Genomic DNA, 26826 nt, shown 5'->3' on the forward strand with positions numbered 1-26826 from the left:
TCTGCTTTCTCATTCTGCTGTTTTCATCGGCCAGACCTCCACTGAAAGCATCACCTTCCTTTGTACTCTCAAATGCCTTGCAAAGAACATAGAGGCAGTCCAGTCATCATCTGTAGTTCCTTGTTATTGAAGCTCAAAAAAGGTGAAGCAGAGAATTTAAACGGGTATAGTACCATAATGAGGTATACCTGCTAATTTTGATAGATAAAAATTTTGGGTTCAGCCTCTGGTGTTTCATCTGGAGAACTCCGCTGGTGTTGTAACTGTCATAGCTGAAATAGACCCCTCTCTGAGAATGTGGAGAGCCATTGTAAGTTGGAGCGCTAGGCTGGATGAATCAGTCTGCTTTGGTTAAGCAGCTTCCTGAACTCATAGAGAGCAAGAGAGAGAGAGAGAGAGACTCATCTTTTATGCTCTTGTATAGATATGTTGAACTCTTCCAAGTTAAGGTGGTCATGCTTATTACCTACCTTAGGTCCTTAATGCTAGTTTGTGCATTTCATTAAGAGCAAAGTTCTGAGACACTAAGGGCAAAATTCCTATTAATTTGCCCAACAAAAGACATTTAGATTTGGTCTTAACTCTGCCAGCATGGACACAATATCAATGCTACTAATGTTAGGCCTCGTATTCTATAATATGTACGATTTTCTTACCGTTTGCATTAAAGATACTAGCAATTGCTAGTGCCTTTGATGTTGATTCTTCCCTTGAAATAAATAAATCGCACCTCCTATGGTATTAGTTCAGAGTTTTCATTTTTAGATTGCTAGGAACTGCAAAGCAAGCATGCCAGTTTTAATTATCAAATTATAGGCCAGTAATGAAGTGGCCAAATCACAGCTGCTACCCGATCGTGTTTGGCTGTCACACTGATGGTTTTTAACTGTGATTTGGTAGACAAGTCTAATTTCTCATAGCTGTAGCATATTGTACGTGCCAACTTGTGGTGGCTTGAAGATTGAAAGCTAGGACTTTTTAAAAGTATAATTTATAATTTATTAAAAACTTTTATTTTGCAAAGAGAAACAAGTTGCATATTTCTTAGCGGGATAGCCTCCAAATTATATTAACTGCTTGTTCGTTAGTTTACATTTCTTGGCACAGAGTGTAGCATTACATTGCTGTCTTAGACTTCATCAAGAAACTTCATACAATGTCTAGAACAATTTTAGCACAGTTGTAGTTACAGTGCAATCCTATGCAGTTACTCCAGTCTAAGCCAGTTGAGTTCAGTGGGCCTAGACTGGAGCACCGTTAGTCTTAAAATGCATTTACATGTCAAATTCTGGGTACTCTCTAAGGAGGGTGGGATTGAGAAGCCTTGGACGTATGAACATGCAAGTAACTTCTGACTCTGGGCTTTGTGGATTGCATTAAACGTCATTCGGGCCGGTAGGTTTCCTAAATTATGCAGTACTTCTTTTTAAGTCCTTTTTCTCTTTGACTTTCAGCTCTGCTACAACCTTCTCTTCTTTGTAGGTGCCCAGTTTTGATTTTTCACTCCTGTCATCTGCAGCTGTCAGTTTTGTAAATTTCATCTCTTCTGCTACGACTTCATGGTCAGTTCTTCCTTTGGTGATAGCAACCAGCTTTGGATTTCTCGTCGCCATTCCCTTTTCTCGTCTATTCTACTTGTCTTGTTTTTTCTGTTCCTTGCTTTGTCACATTTTGGTACTCCTTCCTCCCTGTCTTTCTTATTTTTAAACCTCTGATTTTAAAGTGTTCTCATTCCTCTGAATGTTTCCTTTCTTTTTCTTTGTCCTTTCCCCCATGCTTTTTTGTTTTGTTTGGATATCATGTTACCTGGGCACAGGTCCTCTGGTCTCAGTACCCTTTCTCTTATGCCTTGTCCTTTTTATGAAACTATCCCCCAACTAGCATTCACGCGGCTTCTCTTCATGGGTGCTAAGCAGCATGTGTTTCTTAACTGCTTTTCTTTCCTCTTGCGTTTCTTAGTTGTGTTTTCATTCTGTCTTTTTAGACTATAAGCCTTATTGTTTCTGTGCAGATTATGGTACTATATAATATTAGAGCAAATTTCTCTTCAGATCCACTTGTCCAATGCAAATTAGAAAAATATGCTTGTTGATAATATGTTCCAGTAACATTGTATTTGGTCGCTTAACATATTCCTTGTTCCTCGACACTTGCGTTGGCCTCAAATGCCATTGGGATGCTCTGTTGTAAGAGCTGATTTGCCGGTAAAGCAGATTTCAGGTTTTGGCTGTAAGTGTTGCAGCAGAAATAATTTTAGATACTATTTTCTTATTATAATGGGATTATTCTTGCGGCCCTGCTGGTGTTTACATACAGCCAGACCTTTGTTCTTTAATGGCAAAGCTATTCTGAGTGATACTTTAATTTTGAACATTTGGCTTAATGTTCTGGTGCCTTATTTCTCCTTAACCCTTTATGTTATTTTGGATGATGGATCTAGTGCGTAGGCAGTGCCCACTCTTTTATACACGATTGTCTTTGTGTCTTCGTTCCTGTGGCTTTCTTGTCTAAATTAGTACAGTCAACATTACAATGCGTTGCTGGTATTGAATGCAGGAGCCCCATTTCATCTCCTCTTTCCCGGGTACATTTCATAACGGTAAACATGCGATGGGTTGACAATTGCATTGCAAGTTTTCCTGCCTCTGTAAGAGGCAGCCAATGAAACAGACGGGGGTCAGGGAAACTTGCAACACAGTAACATCATATTACATTGCTAGGTAAAAATAAGGAGTATTTTGTTATTCTGGCTGCTGTTATCATATATCTGAACAATTCTTCCAATATTTTCCAAATATTCCGTTATTTTTGGAATTTTCTTTGTAAAATGCCCAATAGCATACTCTTGGCTTCCATAGTAAATTTAATTTTTACAATGTTCTGGATTTGAGCATGTATTTTTCATATTTCTTTGTGTTTTTTTCCATGTCCACCATGTATGACAAAGAACACTGTCCACCTCTTTACATTTCCAACAATTCCCTTTATAGTTCTTGTCCATCTTCTCGATATCTTTTGGAGTAATATAAACTGATGAAACACTTTATACCAACTTTCTCTTAATGTTTGGCTGGCTTTAAATTTTGTATCTTTTGTCTATAAAGTTTTCCATTGTTGGAGAGATACTTCTTCCTCAAAGTTTTGCATCCATCAAACTTTACATGTTTTAACTTGTCCTGTTTCTGTGTCAAATTGAAGTAACACCTTATAAATTCATCCTAATAAATGTCCTTTTTGCTGCATTATCACCTTCTCAAATTCAGTCAGCTCCATTATTGCTTCTCATGCTGTGTGGGTGTCCTTTTTTAATCTTGAGACTAGATGGAATTATAGTAGCCATTGTACTTTTTTTGTCTTCATTGTTCATCTTTTTGCCAAGACTTGATTTCTTCTTGAGAGTTTATCATATCTCCATTAGTTATATAATCATTATTTTTTTCCTCAGATTCTTATCTTCAGGTAGATTCCCAGATTCTGAATAGTCCATCTCTAATTATGTAGCTGCTATTTTGCATTGTATTTTTTAATCGATTTTTTAGTCCAGAGGTAAACCTTCTTCCAAATCTGCCATTTCTAATTTTATTACTCTTTACTCCAGGTTTTTAATCCAATCCACAATCCAAACCAGACCAGCTGCTTGATGATATAATATAATATTTGGTACTTGCTAGCCTCTCCTCTCTTTTTCTCATCTTGTAAAACTTTAAATCTGATTCTTGGCTTTTCGCCATTCCGTATTAACTTATTTATCTGTTTCTGCCATTCCTTCAAGGGTTTCCCCCCCCTCCTGTATATAGATTGGTTACATCTGAAATAGAAAATTAAATTTTGGCAATAAATTCATTTTTATAGTAGAAATTCTTCCTAGCCATGAAATTTTTAGTTTAGACCATCTCTGCAAGTCCTTTTGTATCTTCACACACATTGTTTTGTGGTTGTCTATGTTGGTCTCTTGTTAGTCTCTTAACTTGAAAACTCTAAGGGGGTTGACTTGATGGCACTTTACACACAGAGAGACACACACACACACATTATAGAGTGTACAAATTAATATTCTTTTGATCCTCCCCAAATGTTTGCTGCAATGTTTTCTCCTTTGATTTTGGCTTAAACCCAAGGAGCTTCCCAACTACATTTTAGATTAACCTCCAGTGATGGATTAATTACAAGTGATCTCCAGGCTACAGAGATCAGTTCCCCCAGAGAAAATGGCAGCTTCAGAAGGTGGACTCTATGACATCACATCCCTGCTGAGTTCCCTCCCCTCCCCAGTCTCCACCACCAAATCTCCAGGAACTCCTTAGCCCGGAGCTAGCAACCTTTCCCCCCCCCCCCCAGAAACAAAGGAACATACCTCCTGTTCATTAAGGGTTACTTTATTTTACTGAACCGCTTCCCTGGAAATGATGGCTTATCATCCTGGTTGTTTTGGGGAAGCGACTGTTGGCTTGTTCATCCATTTCCCCCGTTTATCTTCATTGCATAAGCTACCTTGAAGTTTTGGATTTGTGTTTATTTTTAGCAGAAGTAATGATGAAAGAACTGCAGTTAAGCAGAAGATAGAAGAACTTCAAAGCGTTCTTTAAATTCCGTTCCTTCAGGCATGGAAATTGTTCCTAGTGTATAAACTCACAGAATGTCTTGTGCAGCCGGGTTGTTTGAGCTAGCCGAAGTGGCTCTGTCCGATTCTCTGCCCAAAAGACCAGTGGGGGCGGGGGGAATACCGGGTGTGAAGCTGTAAGAATCTGTCTAATTTTTTTAAAGGCTGGAGATCCAGCGTAGTTCCTTCCTTGGTTCCTTCCTCCCACATTTCATGCGCTCCTTAAACAGATCCCTTTGGCACATACCTGCCGTGATGAGACATCCGCCGCTCCTTTTCTTTTCTCACATGTTGCTACGTTTAGAAACTTTCCCCCTCACTATCCCCCGGGGAGTGTTTCTGCTTTTCAACGTGTTTAGCAACATGCAGGTGGTTCAGCTCCCAGAGGAACAGGTGTTATGTCAGTGTGCGCTAAAGTTGTGGGTGTAGAGAAATATCCATTTATTCTGGGACCAAAAAGTACACCACATTGCCTCCCGGACATCGGGGGTGGGGGGTTGGCCTCTTGCTCTGTTCCAGTGTATGGCTGAAGGGATCGGTGAATGTACATGCTGACTTCTAGGCAGGCATTTTTGAGGCTGCCTTGCTTTCACATTGTCACCAAAGATGGTATACTTACAGCCCATCCCTGAGCCCAAAAGGACGAAAGTCCGTAGGAGGCCAGGAAGGGGCTGCACCAGCGTCCGGGGCCCCTGCGCCAGCACCCATGCCACTTACACTGCCCAGGGGGGTACAGATGCCAGCAGGGGGGCATGCACGCCAGTCAGGGACGCCGGCACAGCCTTGTGCCGACGTCCAGACAGGGCACCTCTGTGCGCCGGCCTCCCAGGGGAGTTCCCGGGCCAGTCCGGGGGAGGAGCCGTGTTTAGCCGGCCTCCTAAGCCCTTTTGACCCGGGAACGCCCCCTTTGCCCTTACTTGCACTGCCACCCTTTGAGGTGGCGTAGCCCCGTGGGACCCTATGGAGGGGTTCCACGGGGCTTGCAAGGAAGGGCAAGGTGTTGGCTTCAGTGTGTGGGGGGTGAAACCTCCCCGGCGCAGCCCTCCCCCTCAGGATGGGCTGCCCATGCAGGTAGAAGAATGAAGTCAGCAGTGGTACACTTCATTCTGTTCATGTATCCTCCTCATTTGAGCCTGCCAACGCACTGCAGTTCAGAGAGACAAATCTTCTGTGTCCTTTGATGTCTGAGGTCCGGTTGGTCATGGAAGTGCATGTTTTTGATTTACATTTAATTTAAATTTTAGAAAACGTACTCGTCTCATCAGCTTGTGGATCCCAAGGCGGGCTTCTACTCTGCTAACAGAAAGCGTTCCTTCTGTAGAAATGCTCCACAGGATCCAACCCATTATAGAAAAAGATGCAAAATATGCCCCTCTCAATAAAAAGAGAGAGAGAGGGAGAGAAAAGAAATCGAGGCCGGTCAGAATGCAAAAGTCTTGGCTGACTGTAAATAAGAATAATGTTACTCTAAACTTGTAATGTCTCAGCAAAAATTCCTGTCAATAATATAACGTAGGGTTAAGAACTACACATATAAAGGTATAAAGTATAGTTTATATTCTGACCCATTCATTAAACTACTTGCTTTTCTGGAAGAAATGGTGCAGAAGGAGCATCAAGGGATGTTTTCAAGTTTGTTAACCTCAGCTACGATGTGGATTGGCACCAGCCTAATTTCCTGACTAAAGAACAGAAAATTGTTGAAATAAGTAAAATAACTGTGTTCTTAAGGGACAGAAAATTTATACACTTGATTATTTTCATTTTATTGGCAGTGATTTGTGAATTTTATGAAAAGATTCTGTAATTTAGATAACAGCATTTATGGAATCATCTCCTTGATATGAGTTTTTTTGATAAACATATTCTATTATACTTCTTTATTTTTTTCACATTGTAAGACCAGATTTTCTGAGCAGAAGGTAACCTCCTAGTTCCTGTGCAGGTGTCCTACAAAAAACCAGATTGCCTAAACCTCCATATTTTGATTTATTAGCTAGGGTTTATTCAAGATGAAATGTGGTTTATTCTGTGCTCAGTTACTTTTCTGTTCATTAACAATATCATGTTTAACACTAATATCTTATGGAATTATCTGATGACAAATACTTATTTTGATTTTAGTAATGACTTGTTTGGTTGCTTTTAATGTAAACATAAGGTTAGTTCCTGTGTATTTTCTTGTGGATATATCTGTACTGTCCCTTTTACCTTACAAAAGACGTAGTGGTTCCAAGTAACCTACCGGGATTATCTACGGGTTTGATTTTGATGATGATCAAAATGTTCCATTTAGTAAAATTACGGTTTTTGCAATCATATATTAATAACAGTCTTATGACTAAATAATTAGAAGCCGTGCCCTGACCTGGATAGCCCAGGCTAGCCTGATTTCGTCAGATCTCAGAAGCTAAGTAGGGTCAGCCCTGGTTAGTATTTGGATGGGAGACCACCAAGGAATACCAGGGTCGTGACACGGAGGCAGGCAATGGCAAACCACCTCCGAATGTCTTTTGCCTTAAAAACCCCACCAGGGGTCGCCATTAGTCAGATGTGACTTGAAGGCAAAAAAAAAAAAATTAGGCTTACATTTTCATTTAATGAAAGCTATTGAAATATTTGGGGAGTTGCCTACAGTGTCTGCCTTTCTTTTAGGTGAGTCCATTGCCATGTCATGCTGCGGTACCCTACTCTTGTAAAAGATTTTGTGGAAGGCTGCTTGAGTGCCAGAATCACACGTGCATGAAGGAATGTCACAAAGTTACCGAAACAGATGGAGGCAGCGACGTTCAAAAGGTAAGGTGTCCTTTCTTGCAGAGGAGCAATACCCCCTTTTCTCTCAAGAATTGCAGTCAGGTATGCATATGACTCGATGACTTGTATACAACAAGCGTGAGTTTGTGTTTCTCATTTGAGTTTGACTGTTCTCAATAAATGACACAGTGGGGAGGTATGTGTGAGAGTGGGACAGAGGAGTGTATAAGCATACATGTCAGTGTTGAAAACAAAACTCTGGACTAGATGGACCATTGTTTTTGTACAGCATTCTTATGCGACAGCCCAACTCAGATACCACTTCTGTGCCCCACAAATGCTATTGCCAGTACACTTTAATTTCCCTTTTAGTTTCTCCCAGTTGTAGTTCTCCTTCTCCAAAAATTGATTTCTCCCCCTTTCTTCCATTTATTTCCCTTTAGATTCCTCTTTCCTAAAGCATTTCCTTTCAATTAATTTCCTTTTTTCGAAATACATTTCTCTTATCATATTTCTCTCCCAACAGATTCCTGCCCCTGATTAATTTTCCCTACTGCTTCTTCCCACCCCAAACCACCATTTCTCACTTTGTCATGCTTGTTCAGTGTCCCCTGTCAGTTCGGACAGAACTGCAGCGTGGATCATTGCATGCTGTGCATTTTCTCAAAATGTTTCCCTGGCTTTTCCAGTTTAAACAGGCAGGAGATCAAAATTGTTAAATTTTAAAAAAAGGGGGGGGTAGTTTCTGTCCATTCATCAACTGACGTGCCTCTGCTACTCACCCTCCTGCACAATAGAACAAAGGAAAAGCTACAGGGCTAAGACTTCATCTTTAATGATACAGTGAGAACAAACCCAGTGAACACCTTTTTGCTCTCCTGGGCCATCGCCATGGAAATGGGCGTGGAGCCAATGAAATTCAGTGCATGTGTAATCATGGAAAAGCATGATTTATTAGTTAGAAGGTACACAGGGATGTTGCCTTTTATTAAATTTTTAATCCTTTTTTTAAATGGTGTTTTGAGCCTTGCACACTGCATATAGAGTTGCAGGTGAGAGAGAGAGTAAGGTGGTGCTCCTGGGTCTCCTGTAGAAACGTCCAGAACCAGCGTGCTTACTGATCTGAAGATCCTCTCGTGACTGCTCTGTCTGCTTACATATGATCACTACTTTGTTCCTTTCTGCCTTGTTCTACCCTCGGTAATTCATTATTCCCCCTCCCCCCTTTTTAAAAAAAGATGTGTAGTGGATGTAATGCAGGGGTTCCCAAACCTTTTGAGCCTGCAGTCACCTGTGCAATTCTGATGCAACTTGTTGGGCGCAACCACAAAATGGCTGCCAACCACAACGTTCCAGGGAGTGATGTCATACCTAACTCTTGATAGTAACTCTTTGTTTCAAGCAGAAGCTCTGCTCTGGGGGGACCCTATTTGGCTGGGATGGTGGCACACAAACGTTTTAAATAAATATAACTGGACGACTTTTTAAATGAGCATACCGTTTACAAATATTTTATTGCAGACCAGTCCTATGCATGATTATCAGAAGTCCTGTGTTCAGTGGGTCTTATTACTAAGTCAGCTTGTAGCTTTGTATATGTAGATTCTGAAGAGGCAGCATAGTAATATTCTAAATAAGTTACCCCACCTTATTGGCTGTACAGATAATTCAAACTAGAAATATCTCTTGGTGTATCTGTTCAGGTTATGGTTCCTTCTTTAGCAGGCACCCCGCTCCTATGTCCCTTGTGTGGTTTTACCTCACCTCCCCCATCTAATTTCCCCACCCGCATCTTCTCATGCTGCTTTATCTTCCACGTGAGATAACTGACCCAGTGTAATTAGGCACTTATGACCCTCCTCCACTTCAGCTTTGTCTCTGGAGTTTTGGGCAACCACAAGCCTTGACCGGTGTGCATTTGTTCAATTTCTAATGCTTTTAGATTAAAAAAAAAAAGAATTCAAAGTACTTTGCAGCCCACATTGAAAACAGAAATCCACCGTTCATCATTGTACTTAAAAATAATGCACCTCAGTTTCCAGCACTGACCACCTACTGTTAAACACAGTTAAAAGCCAACAGATTGTCATAAAAACTAGGCCTTTTCTAATAAAGCATTCAAAATTGCTCTGTGTGTTCTTCCTTTTCTGCAGTATGCCCTGCCACTGCCAATTACCACCCATTAAAAATTAGTTGTTTGGTGCAAAGTTTATCTTTGAAAGGTACGGGGTAGGGTTGGGGAAAACATCTTGAAATGTTGGGTGCCAGCTGCAATTTTTTTAAGTACCTGGATTTTGTAGTCCTCGGTACAACAAGCCGCCACCTTTTGGTTGTTGTGTGCATACACAATGGGTTTGATTATGTTAGCCCTGCCAGGTATCCCCTGGCAACTGGGTGGGGGTGGGGGACTTACCGGCAGGAAACGGAGGCTTAGGCCTCTGTGCTGGCAAACGGGTGGTGTCACTTTTGGTGTACGCTGGAAGTGATGTCATCACCGTGCTATCAACGTGGGGACCTCTGCCAGCCAGCTGATCGGTGCCAGGGGAGGGGCCCCAGAGCGGGGGATCCCCTGCTCCCAGTGGGGGTCTGGGAACCCTACCCTGGCATAACCGTTCCAGAGCGACTGTAATTCCACCACATGTTGTTACAAGACTTAATAGACCTTTATCCTGCATGAATTTCCTGAAGTTACCACTGGTAAATAAAGTGAGCCATCTATGTAGGGCTGCCTTTTGATTATCTTGTGGTCTAAGCATTTCTCAGAACCATACTAGTAAGCCTCCCCAAAGCCCTCTAATTTCTTTATCCAGGAGAACGCCTATAGGAGTCCATGATGGAGAAAACAGGCATGCCTCAATCTCATTAATAATAATATTATAGCAATTATTAATTATTGTTATATTATTAAGAAGTAAAATAAGGTACTGCTTGATGGTATACAGAGACAATAAAAGAATGAGGTTTTCAGCAAAGAAACATTAAATAACTTATCCCTTTGTGGGTTACTCCTGAGTTAGATAAAGAAATGGGTGTGATGTTCCTTTGACCACACTTACAACCTTTTTGCGATATCTTTAAAAATTCGTATTAGTGAGAGAGGAGGAATTGGTTTGCAGGGGTTTTTTTTGCTTGTAGACAATGTTCTTTTTGCAACATTCTTGGAAAATCATGTACTTCCAAATTCAGATAAATGATTATAGAAAGTTTCTAGGATGGCAGATTTCGTTCAGTAGAACTGAACTGCACTCCATCTGCTTCCTGGTAGCCTTTCTTTAAAAAAAAAAACACCAGAGTGAATTTAAGGAAACATGTACTGCCTTGCAATAATCTTGTGATTTTATATTGAGCTTGCTGATATAGATGACTCAGTATTTGTAATGACAGTTTAATTTCCTTTTAAAAATGATTGTCTACTTTATAATTGTTGTGAACACAAATGGATTAATTGAAAATGTTTTGCTCTCAGAATAAAATATAAATGAACAATTAACAGCATCATGTGGAAACACTCAAAGTTGTGTTAAGAAAGGGGGAAAGGTACAGAATTTTGGCAAACTTAGCTTATGAATGAAAGCCAACAGCAATTTCACTCTTTCAATTACGTGTCTCTAAATAACTGACATTCCTTAATGAGATTTTTTTTAAATCTGAACCACTCGTAAGAATGTATTTGTTTCCTGGGCAGTGTGCTAAAGTAGGTTAGAATCTGTTAAGTAAATGACCCCTTTGAAATAATTTTAAACCTAGTTACTGTTGATACAAGTAAAAATATTTAACCTTTAAAGATTATGCTCTACCTATGACATTAAAACTATTGTGTGCATGTGCATGTGTAAACTGTATAATTCTACTGACGTACTTTTGTAGATAGATTCCTGGCTAGATTACCTAATATATTTTTTTAATTACATAAAAGTAGATACTGGCAAAGAACTTCTAAACGACCTACCTTCCCATGTACTGTTGTACGTGACCCTTAATACACTCTTTCGGTAAGAGCTAAAAACCTGAAGCCATTCTAAAATAGTGGTTTGTTTTTAGGCTTTTCCTATCCAAGATATTAGAACAGAGGAACCTTTGTGATTCAAATTAGTATTTGCTTGGTAGTTCGCAGGTGGAAAGCAATAAAGAAATGCTTGTTTTATTCTCAAATGCCTTAGTCAGGGTTGCAGAGTAATTTTGTTAGTTTTAACCTTTCAGAGATTGGCATTTGGTGGCATTCAACTTCCTTTGCTTAGCCTCTTTCTAATGTCAGCTCTTGCTCTAATAATAGTAATAATAAGATTCTGTGCATGTTATTGCAGACTAGCTCGTGAATTATAAGGCAAAACTGCTGGCCATTTGGTTAAAAATACTAAGTTTAGAGGTTAGACATAGCATAGTGCCTAAGGGAATGAGCTGTGGTCTAGCGGTACACTGTTCAAATATTGCCTCTGCTACAAACTCACTAGGTGGACTTGGGCGAGCTTTTTTCTCTCTGCTTTGCCCACCCCTCTTTTTAAGATGAGATTAATAGCACCGGCCTGCTTTATCGCGCTGCCGTTATTACAAGATCATGTATGTAATGGAGCACTGAAAGCAGTGCTAAGTGGTAGTATTGTTTCTCAGTGCCTTCGAAGTTCCATGAGTAATTTTACAGAATTCAGTGTCTGATGTACATTGAATAATGTACTTTTATCCTTGCAACAACATTTTGAAGTAAGTTAGGCCAGGGGTCTGCAAACTGCGGCTCCCGAGCCGCAGGCGGCTCTTTGGCCCGTTGTGTGCGGCTCTCCGAACTTGGTTCAGAGCCCCTGCTCTCGCGCCCGCTCGCGCCGGCAGCCGGGCTGCGGAGCCGGCGCGCCAGAGAGAGAGAGAGAGAGCAAGCGCGAGAGAGCAGGCGAGCGGGTGCGCTGTCTCTCCCCCGCCCCTGCCGTGGAGAATGGCCAGGTTCCCCTTTCCCTTGCCCCTAATGGTTGGGAGGCTAAAGCCTCCCCTCCCCTCTAGCCACGCTGGGCGGGCGGCTCAGCAGTTCCTGCCTCCCCAGCCCGCCTATCAACTGTTGGGCGGGGCGGGCTTCCTTTGGTAGACCTGGCCTCCAGCTGAGTCCCATTGGGAGGCCATGTCTACCCACTGGCTTTCTTGGCGGTAGACCTGGACTCGGAGGAGGGGAAAAAGTCCCCCTTCAGAAGCCAGGTCTACCCATTGGCTTCTATGGGCCTCCGGAGGCCAGGTCTACTGCCAAGAAAGCCAATGGGTAGACCTGCCCTCCCAATGGGACTCAGCCGGAGGCCTGGTCTACCAATAGGCTTTTATGGCAGTAGACCAGGCCTCCAGACGAGAACTCCAGACGGGGAGGGGGAAATGGCAGGGACTTACAATTTAATTTTTATCAATAAATAAGATCACTATTAAGTATGATATCAAGTTTTATTCAGTGTAGCTATAGTTTAATTAAAACTTTAATTAAAGTTTATTAAGTTAATAAACAGTGTACCTACCTATATAGTTTAAGGAAATTTGGCTCTCAAAAGAAATCTCAATCGTTGTACTGTTGATATTTGGCTCTTTTGACTAATGAGTTTGCTGACCCCTGAGTTAGGCTGAGCTGGACTTTGAACCACAGTCTCCCTATTCTAATGCTGCAGTTCTAAGCATCCTTCTTAGGGAGTAATTCCCTTGAACTAAATGGGGTTTTAAGGAGCCCCGTGGTGCAGAGTGGTAAGCTGCAGTACTGCAGTCCAAGCTCTGCTCATGACCTGAGTTCAATCCCGATGGAAAATGGTTTCAGGTAGCCGGCTCAAGGTTGATTCAGCCTTCCATCCTTCCGAGGTGTTGCTGGGGGTAAAGGGAAGATGACTGGGGAAGGCACTGGCAAACCACCCAGTAAACAAAGTCTGCCTAGGAAAGGTCGGGATATGATGTCACCCCATGGGTCAGGAATGACCCGGCGCTTGCACAGGGGACCTTTACCTTTTTTAAATGGAGTTTACTCTGAGTATTCATGTTTAGGATTGTGCTGCAAGTCTACACCATGCTGGATCGGCGATTATTAGGGGAACGATCCTGTATTCCAAGCACCATGTAAATGAACTGTGACACAGGACTAATTCTCGAACCATAGAACGATTGTTCAGACAATTATCTGACAAGGTTTCCTGAAGGAACCGCTAGGCTAAGCTGCTATGGCTTTTTTTTTTCTTTTTTTTTGCTACTGCAATAAAGACTTGATGACGCTGACTAATTCTCAAGCATACCCAACATACTTCTTTTAATTCTGACAAACATTGCTCAGTTAGCTTGTTATGTTTTCAAAGAGTGGGCATCCTTGCATGCAGAACATAGCTTATTTAACTACACCGGGATCGGTTGTTTATAACAGAGCATGATTGTGGATGTTACGAAGAAACTGTTTCTCTCCACAGTCTCTTCTGCAGTTGGCTGACAGTACTTGTTTTTAATGTTTAGAAAGCGAAGGTGGCACATTCCAGCCTAAAGAGCTTTCCTATGGAAGGGTGTTTTTGTTTTTTAGGATTGCTAACGCCCACTGCCAGATGCCTTTCGGTGTGTGCCCTGAAATAGACTGGAGTGTTTGTGTTCAATTTTTAAAGTACATAAAATAAAGGTGTGCATCAGAGCTTACGTCAAAATGAGATTTCCGCTGGAACACTCTGATCAAGAGACACTTTGCTGTTCTAGCACACAGAATCCAATAGTGAAAGCTGCAAATGGCCTTCCCTTCCTGCAGTCGATTTTAATTGGTCCTAAATAGCGAGGCTGTTCATAGATGTCCATTTTAAGGTTGACGGTTGCTTAATGCTTGGTGTTGTAACTGGAGAGGTAACAGATTCCTAATCTTTTTTCTTTCAAATGGTATACCAATGTGGTAAGAAGCTGGGGGCCTGTGAGGAGTTGCAGTAGATCTGTTTAGGATAATTAACTATTCCTTTAAACTATTCTCTCCCCACACCCGTTCTTGCTTGTCCCTTCCTCATCCAGCCCCCCCTCAAGAAGTCTTTTTGGTGAGTTTCAGCAGTGTATTTTAAGATCTCAGGGAGGGTTCCATCTCTGCTTTAGCTGTAAAATGGCTACTAGGTTCAAATAAATGAAAGAATCCCACTGCAGGGCTGGCTTTGTTGTTGTTGTTTTCTAGTGAGATTTTAGCAACAAAAAAAAAAAAGCTACAATAATAAATATACGTGAAGAGTAGCCAATGGGAAGACTCAGTGCTCCCTTCCTGCCCCCCCCCCTTGATTCAGGTAGTTTGGTGGTAAATTGCCTGAATGGGGGAGGGAGCACCGAGTCTTTCCCTCAGCTACTTTTAGGATTGCCAATGTCCAGGTAGTAACTGGAGATCTCCTGCTATTACAACTGATCTTCAGCTGATAGAGATCAGTTCACCTGGAGAAAATGGTCGCTTTGGCAATTGGACTCTATGGCATTGAAGTCCTTCCCTCCCCAAACCCCACCCTCTTCAGGCTCCACCCCAAAAACCTCCTGCTGGTGGTGAAGAGGGATCTTGTGACCCTAGCTACTTTTCATTTATATTATTTTAGCATTTTATCGCTGAAATCCCACTGGGGGAAAAAGGTGGCGGGAGTGGGTGTGTGATTTCAGACATCTGCAATCCTGTGCATGCTTACTTGGGAGTAATCACCATGGGATTTAGTGGGACTTCCTTCTGAGTAAATGTTTCCTCCCCCCCTTGGTCAGTTTCACAGTGGGAGCTGTCAGACATTGGGGCCACTCAGTTCAGTTAAAATGAAAGAATCCCGCTGCAGGGCTTGCGGGGGCTGGTGATGATTTTGAAAACAATACACTACAGCCAATTACAAAGCAGTGTTTTCATGGGGAGGGATTCGGAAGCTCCACATTTTCTCTGGGGGTGCATAATGGATCACAAGGTACTCCTGGAATTTCTTCGAGGCAAAAAGTCCCCATACATAGAGTTTTCAGAATTCAAATCAAAAAACTATGCATCTGCAGAGGGGCAAACCCAACGCAAACTTCCCAAGCATAAATGGTCATAAACTCAAAGACAGGTATGTGGGTATAGGTCAGAGAGAGGCAAAGCAAAGGATAATAAGGTTGCCAGCTTTCTGGGTTTTTTTGAGGGTGTGCATACTGGAAAAGAGAAGTAAGTTTATGTGCATTTTGAGGGGCTAGTTGGGAGGATCTGGGGTGATTGGCTTTTTTGTTGGCCCTGACTTTCCCCATTTCTTTTGCATGTCTGTGCATTGGATATGGGGAAGGGCCTCCTCCAAAGTCTCCTTAGGTAAAGGTCCCCTGTGCAAGCACCGGGTCATTCCTGACCCAAGGGGTGATGTCACATCCTGATGTTTACTAGGCAGACTTTGTTTACGGGGTGGTTTGCCATTGCCTTCCCCAGTCATCTTCCCTTTACCCCCAGCAAGCTGGGTACTCATTTGACTGACCTCGGAAGGATGGAAGGCTGAGTCAACCTTGAGCTGGCTACCTGAAACCAACGTCCGTTGGGATTGAACTCAGGTCATGAGCAGACCTTGGACTGCAGTACTACAGCTTACCACTCTGCGCCACGGGGCTCCTAAAAGTCTCCTTAGTCTGTGCAAAAAAAGTTTGTTTTAAAAAAGGAGAGAGAGGTAACAATCAAAGAGGCTGCTTTTACACTCCAGTGGGCAGGTTGTCAGATGCATCCTAGTTTGCTTGGCTGTGGAGACAACAAGGAAAATTTGGAGCCCCTCCCCCCACTTCTTTCTCTTCTTATCACTCTCCTCCACCCGATACATCAGATGTTGTTTTGGCAGTGTCCAAACTGCTGGACCCCTAGAAAATATAGTCCCCAGAGCTCTGATAGTCTAACGTCAAGTATATTGCAGCCTATATTTCTCTGGATTCCTGGCACTTCAGGTACTGCTGAAACAATGCTTGAGGCACTCGAGTAGAAAGGAGATACTAACCTCTATCCTGCTGCCACAGCAACAGACAGGTAAGTGAAGATGAGGAAAAGAGAAAGGAGTTATTATCCTGTTCTGATTAAAAGCCGGAGAAGAACTCTCCCATTTATAATGTTGACCTTGGATTGTAGACAAGCATTAAGAGCTGCTAAAATACAAATTCCAGACTAGAGAGAATGAACTTTGGTGGCCTCTCAGGTTAGGTTCCTGTCTGCTTTGGATTCAGTGATTATTTCAGAATAGAGGCTCCCACGCCTCGGTGCGTTCCGTCTGAAAAATGTTTGCTAGAAAACGTTCCATTTAATTCCTTAGTCTGCTGCACATATTTGTGTGTTGCGTGCAGCTTTGATATTTATGCTGCGTTTTGCTGCGTCGCAATCATAAAGCAACAGCACAGAAGTCTTTTAAAGCGATAATGTCTTCGTTGTTCTTGCTTTATGCTTGTGGCACAGTTGGGAATCCAAATTGTATAAGAGCAATCTGTGTTGACCTGTTATTAAGTATAGACATGTGGGCCAGTGGCAAAAAATTTGCAAGGACTTGGAAGAGCCATCCACTGCAGAGAAAAAGAGTGGTTTTTGTGGACTCCATCCGTGGGTGCATGGGTTCCACCTCTTGACCCAGTTGGGGTGCCGCTCCAGTGTCCCACCCAGATATTAGACTTTTTTCTCTTGAAGGCTATGATTCCTAGATGACAATGATTTTACACAATAGGCTTCCCTGTGCTTTTCGAAAATTAGTTTTCAGTATTATTAGGTGCCAATTTCTTCGGGGGAGGGGGATAATTCCCCGCGGAAACAAAATTAGTCCTTAAACTTCAGAATTGTCCAGAGACAAAATAATTCTGTCTTTCAGCTTTTTATTGTATTGTTACTAGGCAAGTCAAGAATGCTCTCAGTGTGAAGAAGGATGTTCCAAGCCGCGGCCACCTGGCTGTCCTCACTCCTGCCCTCTGCCTTGCCACCCTGGAGAATGCCCACCATGTGCCCAAATGATCCGGATGAAGTGTCACTGCAAACTCACGAGCCTGTACATCGAATGCATGTATGTAGTTGAAGGAGACTTTTGGCTTCAGCTTTGAAAGTTGTACCGTACTGTGTATGTATGTTGCTGTGTTGCCTGGTTTCCCTTCTCTTTCCCCCATCCCTTCTTTCCCTCCAAACCCATCCCCTTTTTCCTCTGATAATTGATACAGTAGTCTCACTCAGGGCCCTAAGTGGGACAGCAAGATAGCATCTGCTTGCCCGCCTGTTATGTGTGGTAGATCATGATGGGTAGCTGTGTTAGTCTGTCTGTAGCAGTAGAAAAGAGCAACAGTCCAGTAGCACCTTAAAGACTTAACAAAATTTTTGGCAGGGTATGAGCTTTCATGAGCCACAGCTCATACCCTGCCAGAAATTTTGTTAGTTTTTAAGGTGCTACTGGACTCTTGCTCTTTCTACTGTTATATGTGGTGTTATCACACTAATATAAAGAGGGGGGAAAGACTTGTAAATAGCAAATCCAGAGAGCTATGATTTGGAAAAGATTCTTCATGCAGTAAAGCAACACAGCTACAACTACAAATCTGAAAGTAGTTAAACTATGTGTCACTGAGTGTATGCATTGATTTATTTTATCTCCTTTCAAAAATGTCTAATCAGAAAAATCACTTCTGCTGACTTAAAAGAAAAGGATGTACTCAGCTCCTGTAAAAATCAGTGTCCAAAAGAGGTAAGCAACTTATATAATACTTCAGGAATATTCAAGGAATGTCAAAACAATTTTCTCATCTTTGAAAATTGTTTCATATTTGCTTTAACCAACCATCATTTTTTATTTCTTCCCTTCTTTCCCCAACAGGGAAAATATAGGAATGTCAGAATAACCAAGGATGTACAGAGTTTTAAAAAAATTATTATTACTGTTACATTTGTGTGGGTGGTTGCTACCTGTGACCACATCCTGGCTTAGATTTCTACCAATTTTATTTCTGATGTCTATCTTTGTTTTGTTTTTCATTCAGATGGTGGTCCATATTTTTAAGGACAGGCATCTTGGCTCACTTGAAGCCAACATTGCAGTTTTTAAAAGTTCTGTATAAACCATCTTCTTTCAAATTGTTCTCCACTTACATATACCTACACACGCTTTTATTGGCATATAGAAAGAAAAAGGTACATTAGGATAGATCTGAGTACAAATAAGATAAAATAGGATAAAGTACTGAATCAGCAGCTAAGGAATGCTACACCATTCACGATATCTGATTGCTAACTGTAAAAAACTTGCAACTGAATCAGTTATTTTTGGATTTTGTGTGGTCGTAAGGTAGGCTGTCCTTATTTAATCAGAAAGCCATTCCCTATATACAAACAGCGGGTCAATGAACTGGGATCGGCTGCAAGCATAAAAAGAGCCATTAAAAAGTACATGAGCAAGGGATTTTATTTCACCATTCCGGCAGGGGAGAGACGGGAGGTGAAGATTTCTGTGTCAAGAAGTTGAGGTCCCTCAATTTCTTGGATTTCATGATTTCCTTGGTTCAGGCCTGGAGGCCTATGAGTTTTGTGCTATTGGGATGTTAGAACAGTAAAATAGTTCCATTTTGAAACCTGCTTCTGGGGAAGGAATAAGATAGGCATCCAGCTGCTACTCGTTAAAGCCTCCTCTCCCCTTTTTGGAATGCAAAGCCGTGCGTTGTCACGGTAACTAATCGGTCAGCCACTATCTTAATGTTTGTGACGACATTCAGGTGCAGGGAGTTCTGCAGGCTTCACCACCTGAATGCGCCAATTAGTGAATCAGCATTCTGACCAAGCGATTAATTAACAGCTAATTACTTTCGTTTTCTCAATTGGCCTCTATGAGCTCATGCCGTTGAGAAAACGAATATAAGGACAGACCAGTCCTGAGCAAATCATGCACGCTTTGGGGTACAGCAGGGGAGCTGTGCTAGCGGCATCAGAACCCATTTGAATTTGGCCCTTGAGGGGGAAACTCTGGTCAAGCTGACCTTTTGGAGAAACCTTTGGACAACCTTTTGAAACTCTTGTATGCTGAAAGACCTCTTGAAACGGGTAACTGTTGGAACATTGCTTTTGAGAAGCCTTGCCAAATCTCTTGAATATTAGAAACTGAAATATTGTATGAGTTAGCTATGCTAAATCATTTTGTTATTTTCTTGCTTAAAACTTCATGACTTTTCTCTCCTGTAACCAGCATAAATCTTATAAAATACATCATTAGCTTTTAAATTGGCTGTGTCTATGACTCTGGGATTCCAAGTCTAAATATAAGTGCCTTGTGTGCGTGTGAAACCACCTACCAAAAACCTAAGACAGTTTTGGGAAGTGTGAACAGTCCTGGCTAAGTCTCAGCCTGGCAGGAAAAGTGTCACACTGAATTTGAAGCTTGGCAGGGGTTACTCTGGACTCTTGCCTGGAGGCTTAACTTTTGGTCCAGAGTTGGTGGCAGCTACTCATTGGACTTGGGGCGAAAGCCTGGAGTTTAATGTTTTGTTTTTTGGGAAACATTTGACCAAACCAAAGCAGCCCAACTGGTGGAGGCCGGTTGGAGCTCTTTGACATTCTGTAGAGAAATTCTACTTCAGTCAAGGAGTTGGACTAGATGACCTCCCTCTGTTTTATGGACTAAAATCTTTTTGAATACTTAAAGTACTTACGTATAGTATAAGAAGAGGTTGCATAGTGACATTCTGACAGGAAAAATTGAGTTGAGCCAAGTTCCTCACATTTTGTTTAGGTGAGGTAGTAAACGGTGTGGATCCTGTACCACCAACTGAAGTGCATATGTCGCTACAGGGAAGATACCTTTTGAGTAATTACCTGTGTGTTCTATGGCAATCATAGAACGTCCTTCCTGTTTCAGTTTGGTCTGTTCAAGTCTTTTCCACAGAAATAGCAATATTGAAGACTCAGGGTGGCTCTTCCACCCATATACCTTTTGAAAATTTTGTAATATCTTGTCTGATTTGTCTGTTGACTCTTTAAGCTTTCACAATGTTTTGTGTCAATTTGGTTGGTCCTAATAAAAGGTATTATATGGACTTACTTCATGAAAGACCCTTGGACTTGCATGTGTCCTGCGTCTCTTCCCCTCGCATGTATGTTCGGAGGGCAAGTGCAAAGAATATCTGATCAGGTTCAAGGTGCTGGTTTTGACCTTTAAAGTCGTACATGGTTTGGGACCGTCATATCTTCGGGACTGTCTCTCCTGGTATACCCCCCCCCCGAAGAGCATTAAGATAATCTGTTAATAATTCACTGGTGGTCCCCGCCCCTAAGAGTGTGCGGCTGTCCTCGGCGAGGGCAAGGGCTTTTTCTGCCCTGGCTCCAACCTAATGGATGCTCTGTCTGATGATATCAGGTCCCTGCGGGGCCTTAAGGAGTTCCGCAGGGCCTGTAGGACAGAGCTTTCCCACCAGGCCTACAGTTGAGGACTGCCGCGGATATTACAACTGCTAGCCTCCCTACTCTCCCCTTCCTCCTATGTGTATATAAGATCGACCTGAGGGGATGCCTTCTTGTTTGCTTGGCCAATATGATGTGATTGTTGCCCCATCTTTGGATTTGTTTGATTTTAATTGGGTTAAATAAATAAATAAATTTTATTTGCGGCTAATATGCCAGATAAAGCAGAAACTGGCCATACAGAGTTGATGTTTATAACCAAGGCCAACAAAATTAGGAATCACCCAATTTTACACTCCCATAGATTAGGGAACATGGAAGCAATGTAGCTTCATTGCTACGGCACAATATTTTGCAACCTGGGTGGTGATTGGTGAGCTGTCTCCCAGCAGAAACCTTTTGGCCCATTCACCCTCATCAACAGAGCCCATTTCCCTAATCAAAGGGTCAATAATATTAAAGCGGGCTGACTTGTAGAGGGGACATCTAAAAAATACATGTTCAATGATTTCCAGCTCCCCTGTGTTACATGGGCAAAGTCTCTCCATCCTGGGGATCTTCTTAAATCTCTCTTCTAATTTGGCAGATGGTAGGGCTGCACATCTGGCCAGTGTATAGGCCCTCCTATGTGTGTTCCTTTCCAGGGAGTATAAATATGCAGCTGGTGCTAGAATGTACCTGGAATGTTGAGGTGCTATAAATGCAGGGGATCTCAAGAGATCCGTTTGACGCTCAGTATCTTTGACTCTTTCATTTATAGTTAGTCTAGCTTGGTCCATACCCATTTGCAAAAGTGCTAACGGAGCAAGTCCCAAACTATTTAGTTTATCCCCTATAGCAATGATCCATCTTGACCTAAAGGAGTCACTCAGTACCAGTGGCAAAAGACCCCTAGGATTAAGATTCATCCTAATCCATACGTAGAGGGAGGATAAGCAAACCTTTGCCTCTACCCTCAACTTTTAATTGGGTTTTATTATTATTATAAGTTTTAACATTGTTGGTATAAGATTATAAGTGAGTAACCCGCCCTGAGCCAGCTTCGGCTGGGGAGGGCAGGCTAGAAACCACTAAATAAATAAATAAATGAACCATAATTTGACAGTTCAGCAAACTATACTGAAATGGAAGTTACTAGCTGGGCACACAAGAGAAGGAGGCAATGCATAAGCAGAATGCTTGTTCCCATGTCACCAAACCAACAGAACGGACCCTGTGTGCAGGAGTGTGAGAGAGAGTTCATGCGCATGGGGTGGGGGGAGAAGCCCTGTAGCTTTCAGACACTGGAAGGAAACATTTATATCAAAACCAATGTGATTTGTGGTCTGTTGAATCGTGAATGTGATATTACTGTTGGGAATTGTGAAAAATCTAATTATCTAGTCTGATGGTTTTAAAAGGTATAACAGTTTTCACAAAATGTTGGCAGGTTTAAGAGCTTTGTTTTGGCTACAGTCGTACATCAACCACGAAAGGCTTTCGTTGTCTGGGACAAGTGTTACTTTTTTGTCTTGCATTCCCTTTTGCTTTAGGGAGCGAGAGAGTATGATACCGCCGCAGACGCTACTCAAAAGCTTAAGCTTTGTACAAGAGATTTGTTTTACTGCAGGAACCAAACATTCTGTATAACTACTTAAACCCATATGCAGAATTCATTATGCACTTTTATGACAAGCCTAGAAGGCATCATGGCTTATGTTTGTTAAGGTATCTCTGGTTTTTATGTTTCTTGCAATGTTGGTTTGCTTTACAAATATATCGCTGTGATGCAGGGAGAGAACATACATAGTGTATTGTGCAAAAGAAAGTTGTTCTAGTAAATCAAATGTTGTTTTAGGGAACATGTGGAACATGATCTTTAGTTATTGTTGTGATGTAATCTTCAGAACACTATGAAATAAAAAATCATGTTCTAAACTATTATTAGTATTACAATTTTAAAAAAAACCATAATGAGGTGGATCCAGTCAACTTTTCTGTTGGTGAAAAATGGAGTGTTTCTTTTGACCACCGAAAAGACTATTCTGGAGCTGCACAGACAAAAGCCGTGTGGAAAGGGCGGCTGTAGTTAGGAGGAAAACATAGTTTAGATTGAGTAGAGACGCTTGCTGGATCCAACCCAGGTATTTGAAAAGCCAGAGTACTATAGCTAAAATGCTCATAGTGCAGGTATGGTTTTAAAAATTAAAATGTTGTACATATTTCCAAGCCCCATGGTACAGAGTGGTAAGCTGCAGTACTGCAGTCGAAAGCTCTGCTCACGACCCGAGTTCGATCCTGACGGAAGTCAGTTACGGGTGGCCGGCTCAAGGTTGACTCAGCCTTCCATCCTTCCGAGGTCGGTGAAATGAGTACCCAGCTTGCTGGGGGTAAAGTGTAGATGACGGGAAGGCAATGGCAAACCACCCTGTAAACATAGTCTGCCTAGTAAACGGTGGGATGTGACGTCACTCCATGGGTCAGTAATGACCCGCTGCTTGCACGGGGGACTACCTTTACAGATTTCAGAACGTATAGTACCATAGTTGGAAACTCTTAAAGATGAAATTGTGAGCATTACCTGTACCAGGTGAGTTTTGCTATCATAGTCCATAGCGGACATTGTTAATATAGCACTATCAATTAGCATTATGGAAGTTCAAACCACTTCTCATACGTCGTATAAGTCTTTACAGCACTCCTGAAAGAAAAGTCGTTATTGTTTATATTTCTTCACAAGTGTGCTCTACTTGTGGTGTTTTCCGTTGTAAAATTATTGCAGAGAGATGGTATGAGTGGAACTAGCACTAGCTTATTTTATGGGTGGAACTAGCACCAGTATATTGGGGAAGGTGGCTGACTCTCAGGTGTCTGCCTGAGTATCATACAGGTATACCAGGACTATGTTTTAGTCAGCCCACTGGTGGGTGTAGCATTGTATAAAAACTTGGTGAGGGAACACTCTGATACTTTTGCTTTAACATAAATGAGAGAGGGAGATACAGGTCCTTATGGTGTAGCATGGTGTAGTGGTTAAGAGCAGTGGACTCTAATCTGGAGAACTGGTTTGATTCCTCGTTCCTCCACATGAGTGGCGGACTCTAATCTGGACAACCGGGTTTGATTCCCCACTCCTCCACATGAGCGCTGGACTCTAATCTGGTGAACCAGGTTGGTTTCCCCACTCCTACACATGAAGCCAGCTGGGTGACTTTGGGCTAGTCACAGTTCTCTTAGAGCTCTCTTAGCCCTACCTACCTCACAGGGTGTCTGTTGTGGGGAGAGGAAGGGAAGGAGATTGTAAACCGGTTTGATTCTCCTTAAAAGGTAGAGAAAGTCGGCATATAAAAACCAACTCCTCTTCTTCTTTAAATAATAATAATAAAAAAACAGGAAACCCACCACCATGAATTTACACATGATTGTATCAATAAATGTATCTTGTCTGGTTATTTTGTAAAATGTTATACAGTAAAATATATTTTTCTTGTTGTATTAACATAAGTAGTATATTTGCAGTTGCTAGTAAATGTGAAAGACAGACATCATAAATATTCAAATAATTATAGCTTCTGTGACAATTGCTAGTAGCAGTCCTGTCCTGCTCACCAGGCTGCAGGCGAGTCCCAGCAAGGGTTCTAGGGGTCCAGGTCAAAGTCCAGGGTCCAGTCGCACAATCCAGGATCACAGTCCGGGCAGCAAGGTTCCAAGAGCTGAGCACACCAGGCAACTGGTAGGCTCATCAGCAGGGTTGCAGATAAGTTGATCCCAGACTGGCTGGAGCCTTACGTAGGGAAGTTCCCTTTAGGTGTTGCTGGGTCCCATGTTAGCACCTCTAGTCATGACATGAGGAGTACTGGGGCGTGGATCCTGTGGTGACTTAATGGGTCTCTTCTGTCACTTCCTCAGCAGAAGAGAGGCTTTCGCCCCAGGCACACACTTCTGTGTGTGGTCCATGCCTTAGCCCTAGCCCTTCTCCTTCTCTGAGGGTGTTTCAGAAGACCGTGGCATGTCTGATCATGGATGGGTCCATGCTAGGGCCTCCAGGCCTAAGGGCCCTTCCGGCTCAGGGAGTGGTTCTGGTGGTGGCTCAGGGTCCCTTTGGGGAGGTGTTGGCCACCTCTACCTCACTTGGGAGGCTCTGCCAAGGTGGGCTAGGGGGCAAGTTATCCTCCTCCTCTGAGGACTCCTCTTCCCTTGCTAAACCAGGGTGGTCCATGATAAGTCCACAGAGTTTAAAGTGAGGATCTCTACATACATTCTCTTTGAACAGACTGGAATCCAAAGTACCTCTGTAAATCATGAAATCGAATGCAAGATTTAGGTACTTCCTTATCTTTAACAAAATATTTAAATCAGAACAACATAAAAGTTACAGGGTTATTTCTCAAATGTTAATTTGGTTAAAACAAAAATGGAGGAATAGATTTAAAATGTTCAGAATCTTACAAAAGATGCTAATTAAATCTAGGGAAATTTGAAAATTATCCTTTGAAAACAAGTCTGGCCTTCTTATGGTAAGATTATTTCAAAAATACCTTCGAGTAGTGCTGTATTCCTGAATTCTGTAGTGCCCAGAAATGCCTGTTTGGGGTTTCTGTCTTCCAATAATTGCTTAACATAGGTGAAGAGTAATGGGTGGGCGCTGCTGGAATGAAGGCTACTTTGAAACCTTATTTTTTGCAGAAAAAAGCAAAATTCTATATTAGCTGTCATTCCTCTTAAGTTTGATTTATAGCTGCAACACCTAGAATAGAGAACAGACAACAGTTCTATTACATCTTTTTATTGCATGTAAGCCCCCCCCCCCTCCCAAATACTCTAGCATCCAACGTGTCCTTTAAGGGGACAACTAAAGCTTTACACGAGAGGGAGAGTATTCTTGCCAATCTTGTTCAGATGGAGTTACTGATTATTTCTTTTACACCTCTCACATTGGTGCTGGTGTCTTGGTGGCAGAACTGGAAGTAGCTTTGCTGATCACTAACAGTAATATAAAGCTGGGTGAATGCTAAAGGAGTTGCATTGTCCCTGGTATGAAACACAGTTCAGTCAGTGCATGGAAAGTGCAAACAACTACAGCAGAAGCAAAAATTTGAAGGGACAGTCTGACAATTGACAGGAAACATTAGCGTTGCATTAAAAGCAGACCTACAGAGAATCTCTTTGTGTGAATCGGCAACCTCTTGTCCAGGTTTGAAATGCTGATGACAGCCCTTTCAGACTCTCAATGGGCAAAGTATGGTTCGTTAGATGATAGGGTTGAGAGCTTTTCTTTGCTAAAACCTTATCTCACCGGCCTTTGGTTCTTCCCCGGGAAAGTTGCACTCACAACACGCGCAGCTCCTCTCATTAGTTTTATAAAACAAAATTTATTTTCAAGAAAATAAAGGAAACACTCTCCATTCATATCAAGCAAAAAAAAAACACCAATCCTACTAACTAGTAAAGGATGTTAGAAGAGAGAAAAAACGCTGACTCCAGGACGAGGCTAATGCCTTAAAAAAACTCCCCCAACACCAATCAAGGTTGAACACTTAATCATTCTCCTGCGAGTAACATTCTTAAAGCCATAGGCCTGTTACTTCCATACACTCTTGACACCCATAGCCTCTGTTACCTTGCGGTGTTAAAACTGAATTTGTTGTTTATTTGGGGGAACTTAAGCGGGCTCAGTGCTTTGATGAGTTCAGATGCGGATTCCTGCTTGCTTTCATCCCAGTGTGTTTTTGTGTTGTAGTTGTCCTGTGGTCACAGGTGCAAAGAGATCTGCCACCCATTTGACTGCCTTCAGAACTGCAATCAGAAAGTAAAGATCAGATGTCCTTGCAAGAGAATAAAAAAGGTAAACTTAATGTGTTGGTCTTTGCAAACTGTCTTTTCTTCCTTTAAAAAGGCTTGTCAGTAACCTTTGATTCCACTAGACCAGTGGTTCCTAAATTGGGCAGTACTACCCTCTGGGGGGGTGGGATTACCTAGGGGGGCACTAAGAGGCAAGGGGGCAGCAGGGGGGCACTAGAGGTGGGCCCCTTCAACTGTGTTGTTGCACAGGGTAGGGGGCGCTGGGGTTGAGTTTGTAGAACCAAGGTGGCGGTGGCCCGAAAAGTTTGGGAACCACTGATCTATACCTTCACTGATATAAATCAAAATGTTTCTGTAAGTGCAG

The 26826-nt window shown here is 42.2% G+C and overlaps 1 protein-coding gene across 1 annotated transcript in view; it reads left to right on the plus strand.

Annotated features, from left to right (window-relative positions):
• Window positions 1-26826, plus strand: part of NFXL1 (nuclear transcription factor, X-box binding like 1) — a 72291-nt gene that overhangs the window by 34426 nt on the left and 11039 nt on the right. Inside the window, exons 16-19 of the mRNA XM_056855330.1 lie at window positions 7256-7396; window positions 17147-17313; window positions 17913-17982; window positions 26401-26505. Coding sequence (XP_056711308.1) covers window positions 7256-7396; window positions 17147-17313; window positions 17913-17982; window positions 26401-26505 — 483 coding nt within the window. The remainder of the gene's footprint in view (window positions 1-7255; window positions 7397-17146; window positions 17314-17912; window positions 17983-26400; window positions 26506-26826) is intronic.

Source organism: Euleptes europaea, chromosome 9 (assembly GCF_029931775.1).
Source record: "Euleptes europaea isolate rEulEur1 chromosome 9, rEulEur1.hap1, whole genome shotgun sequence".
NCBI classification, from domain to species: domain Eukaryota; kingdom Metazoa; phylum Chordata; class Lepidosauria; order Squamata; family Sphaerodactylidae; genus Euleptes; species Euleptes europaea.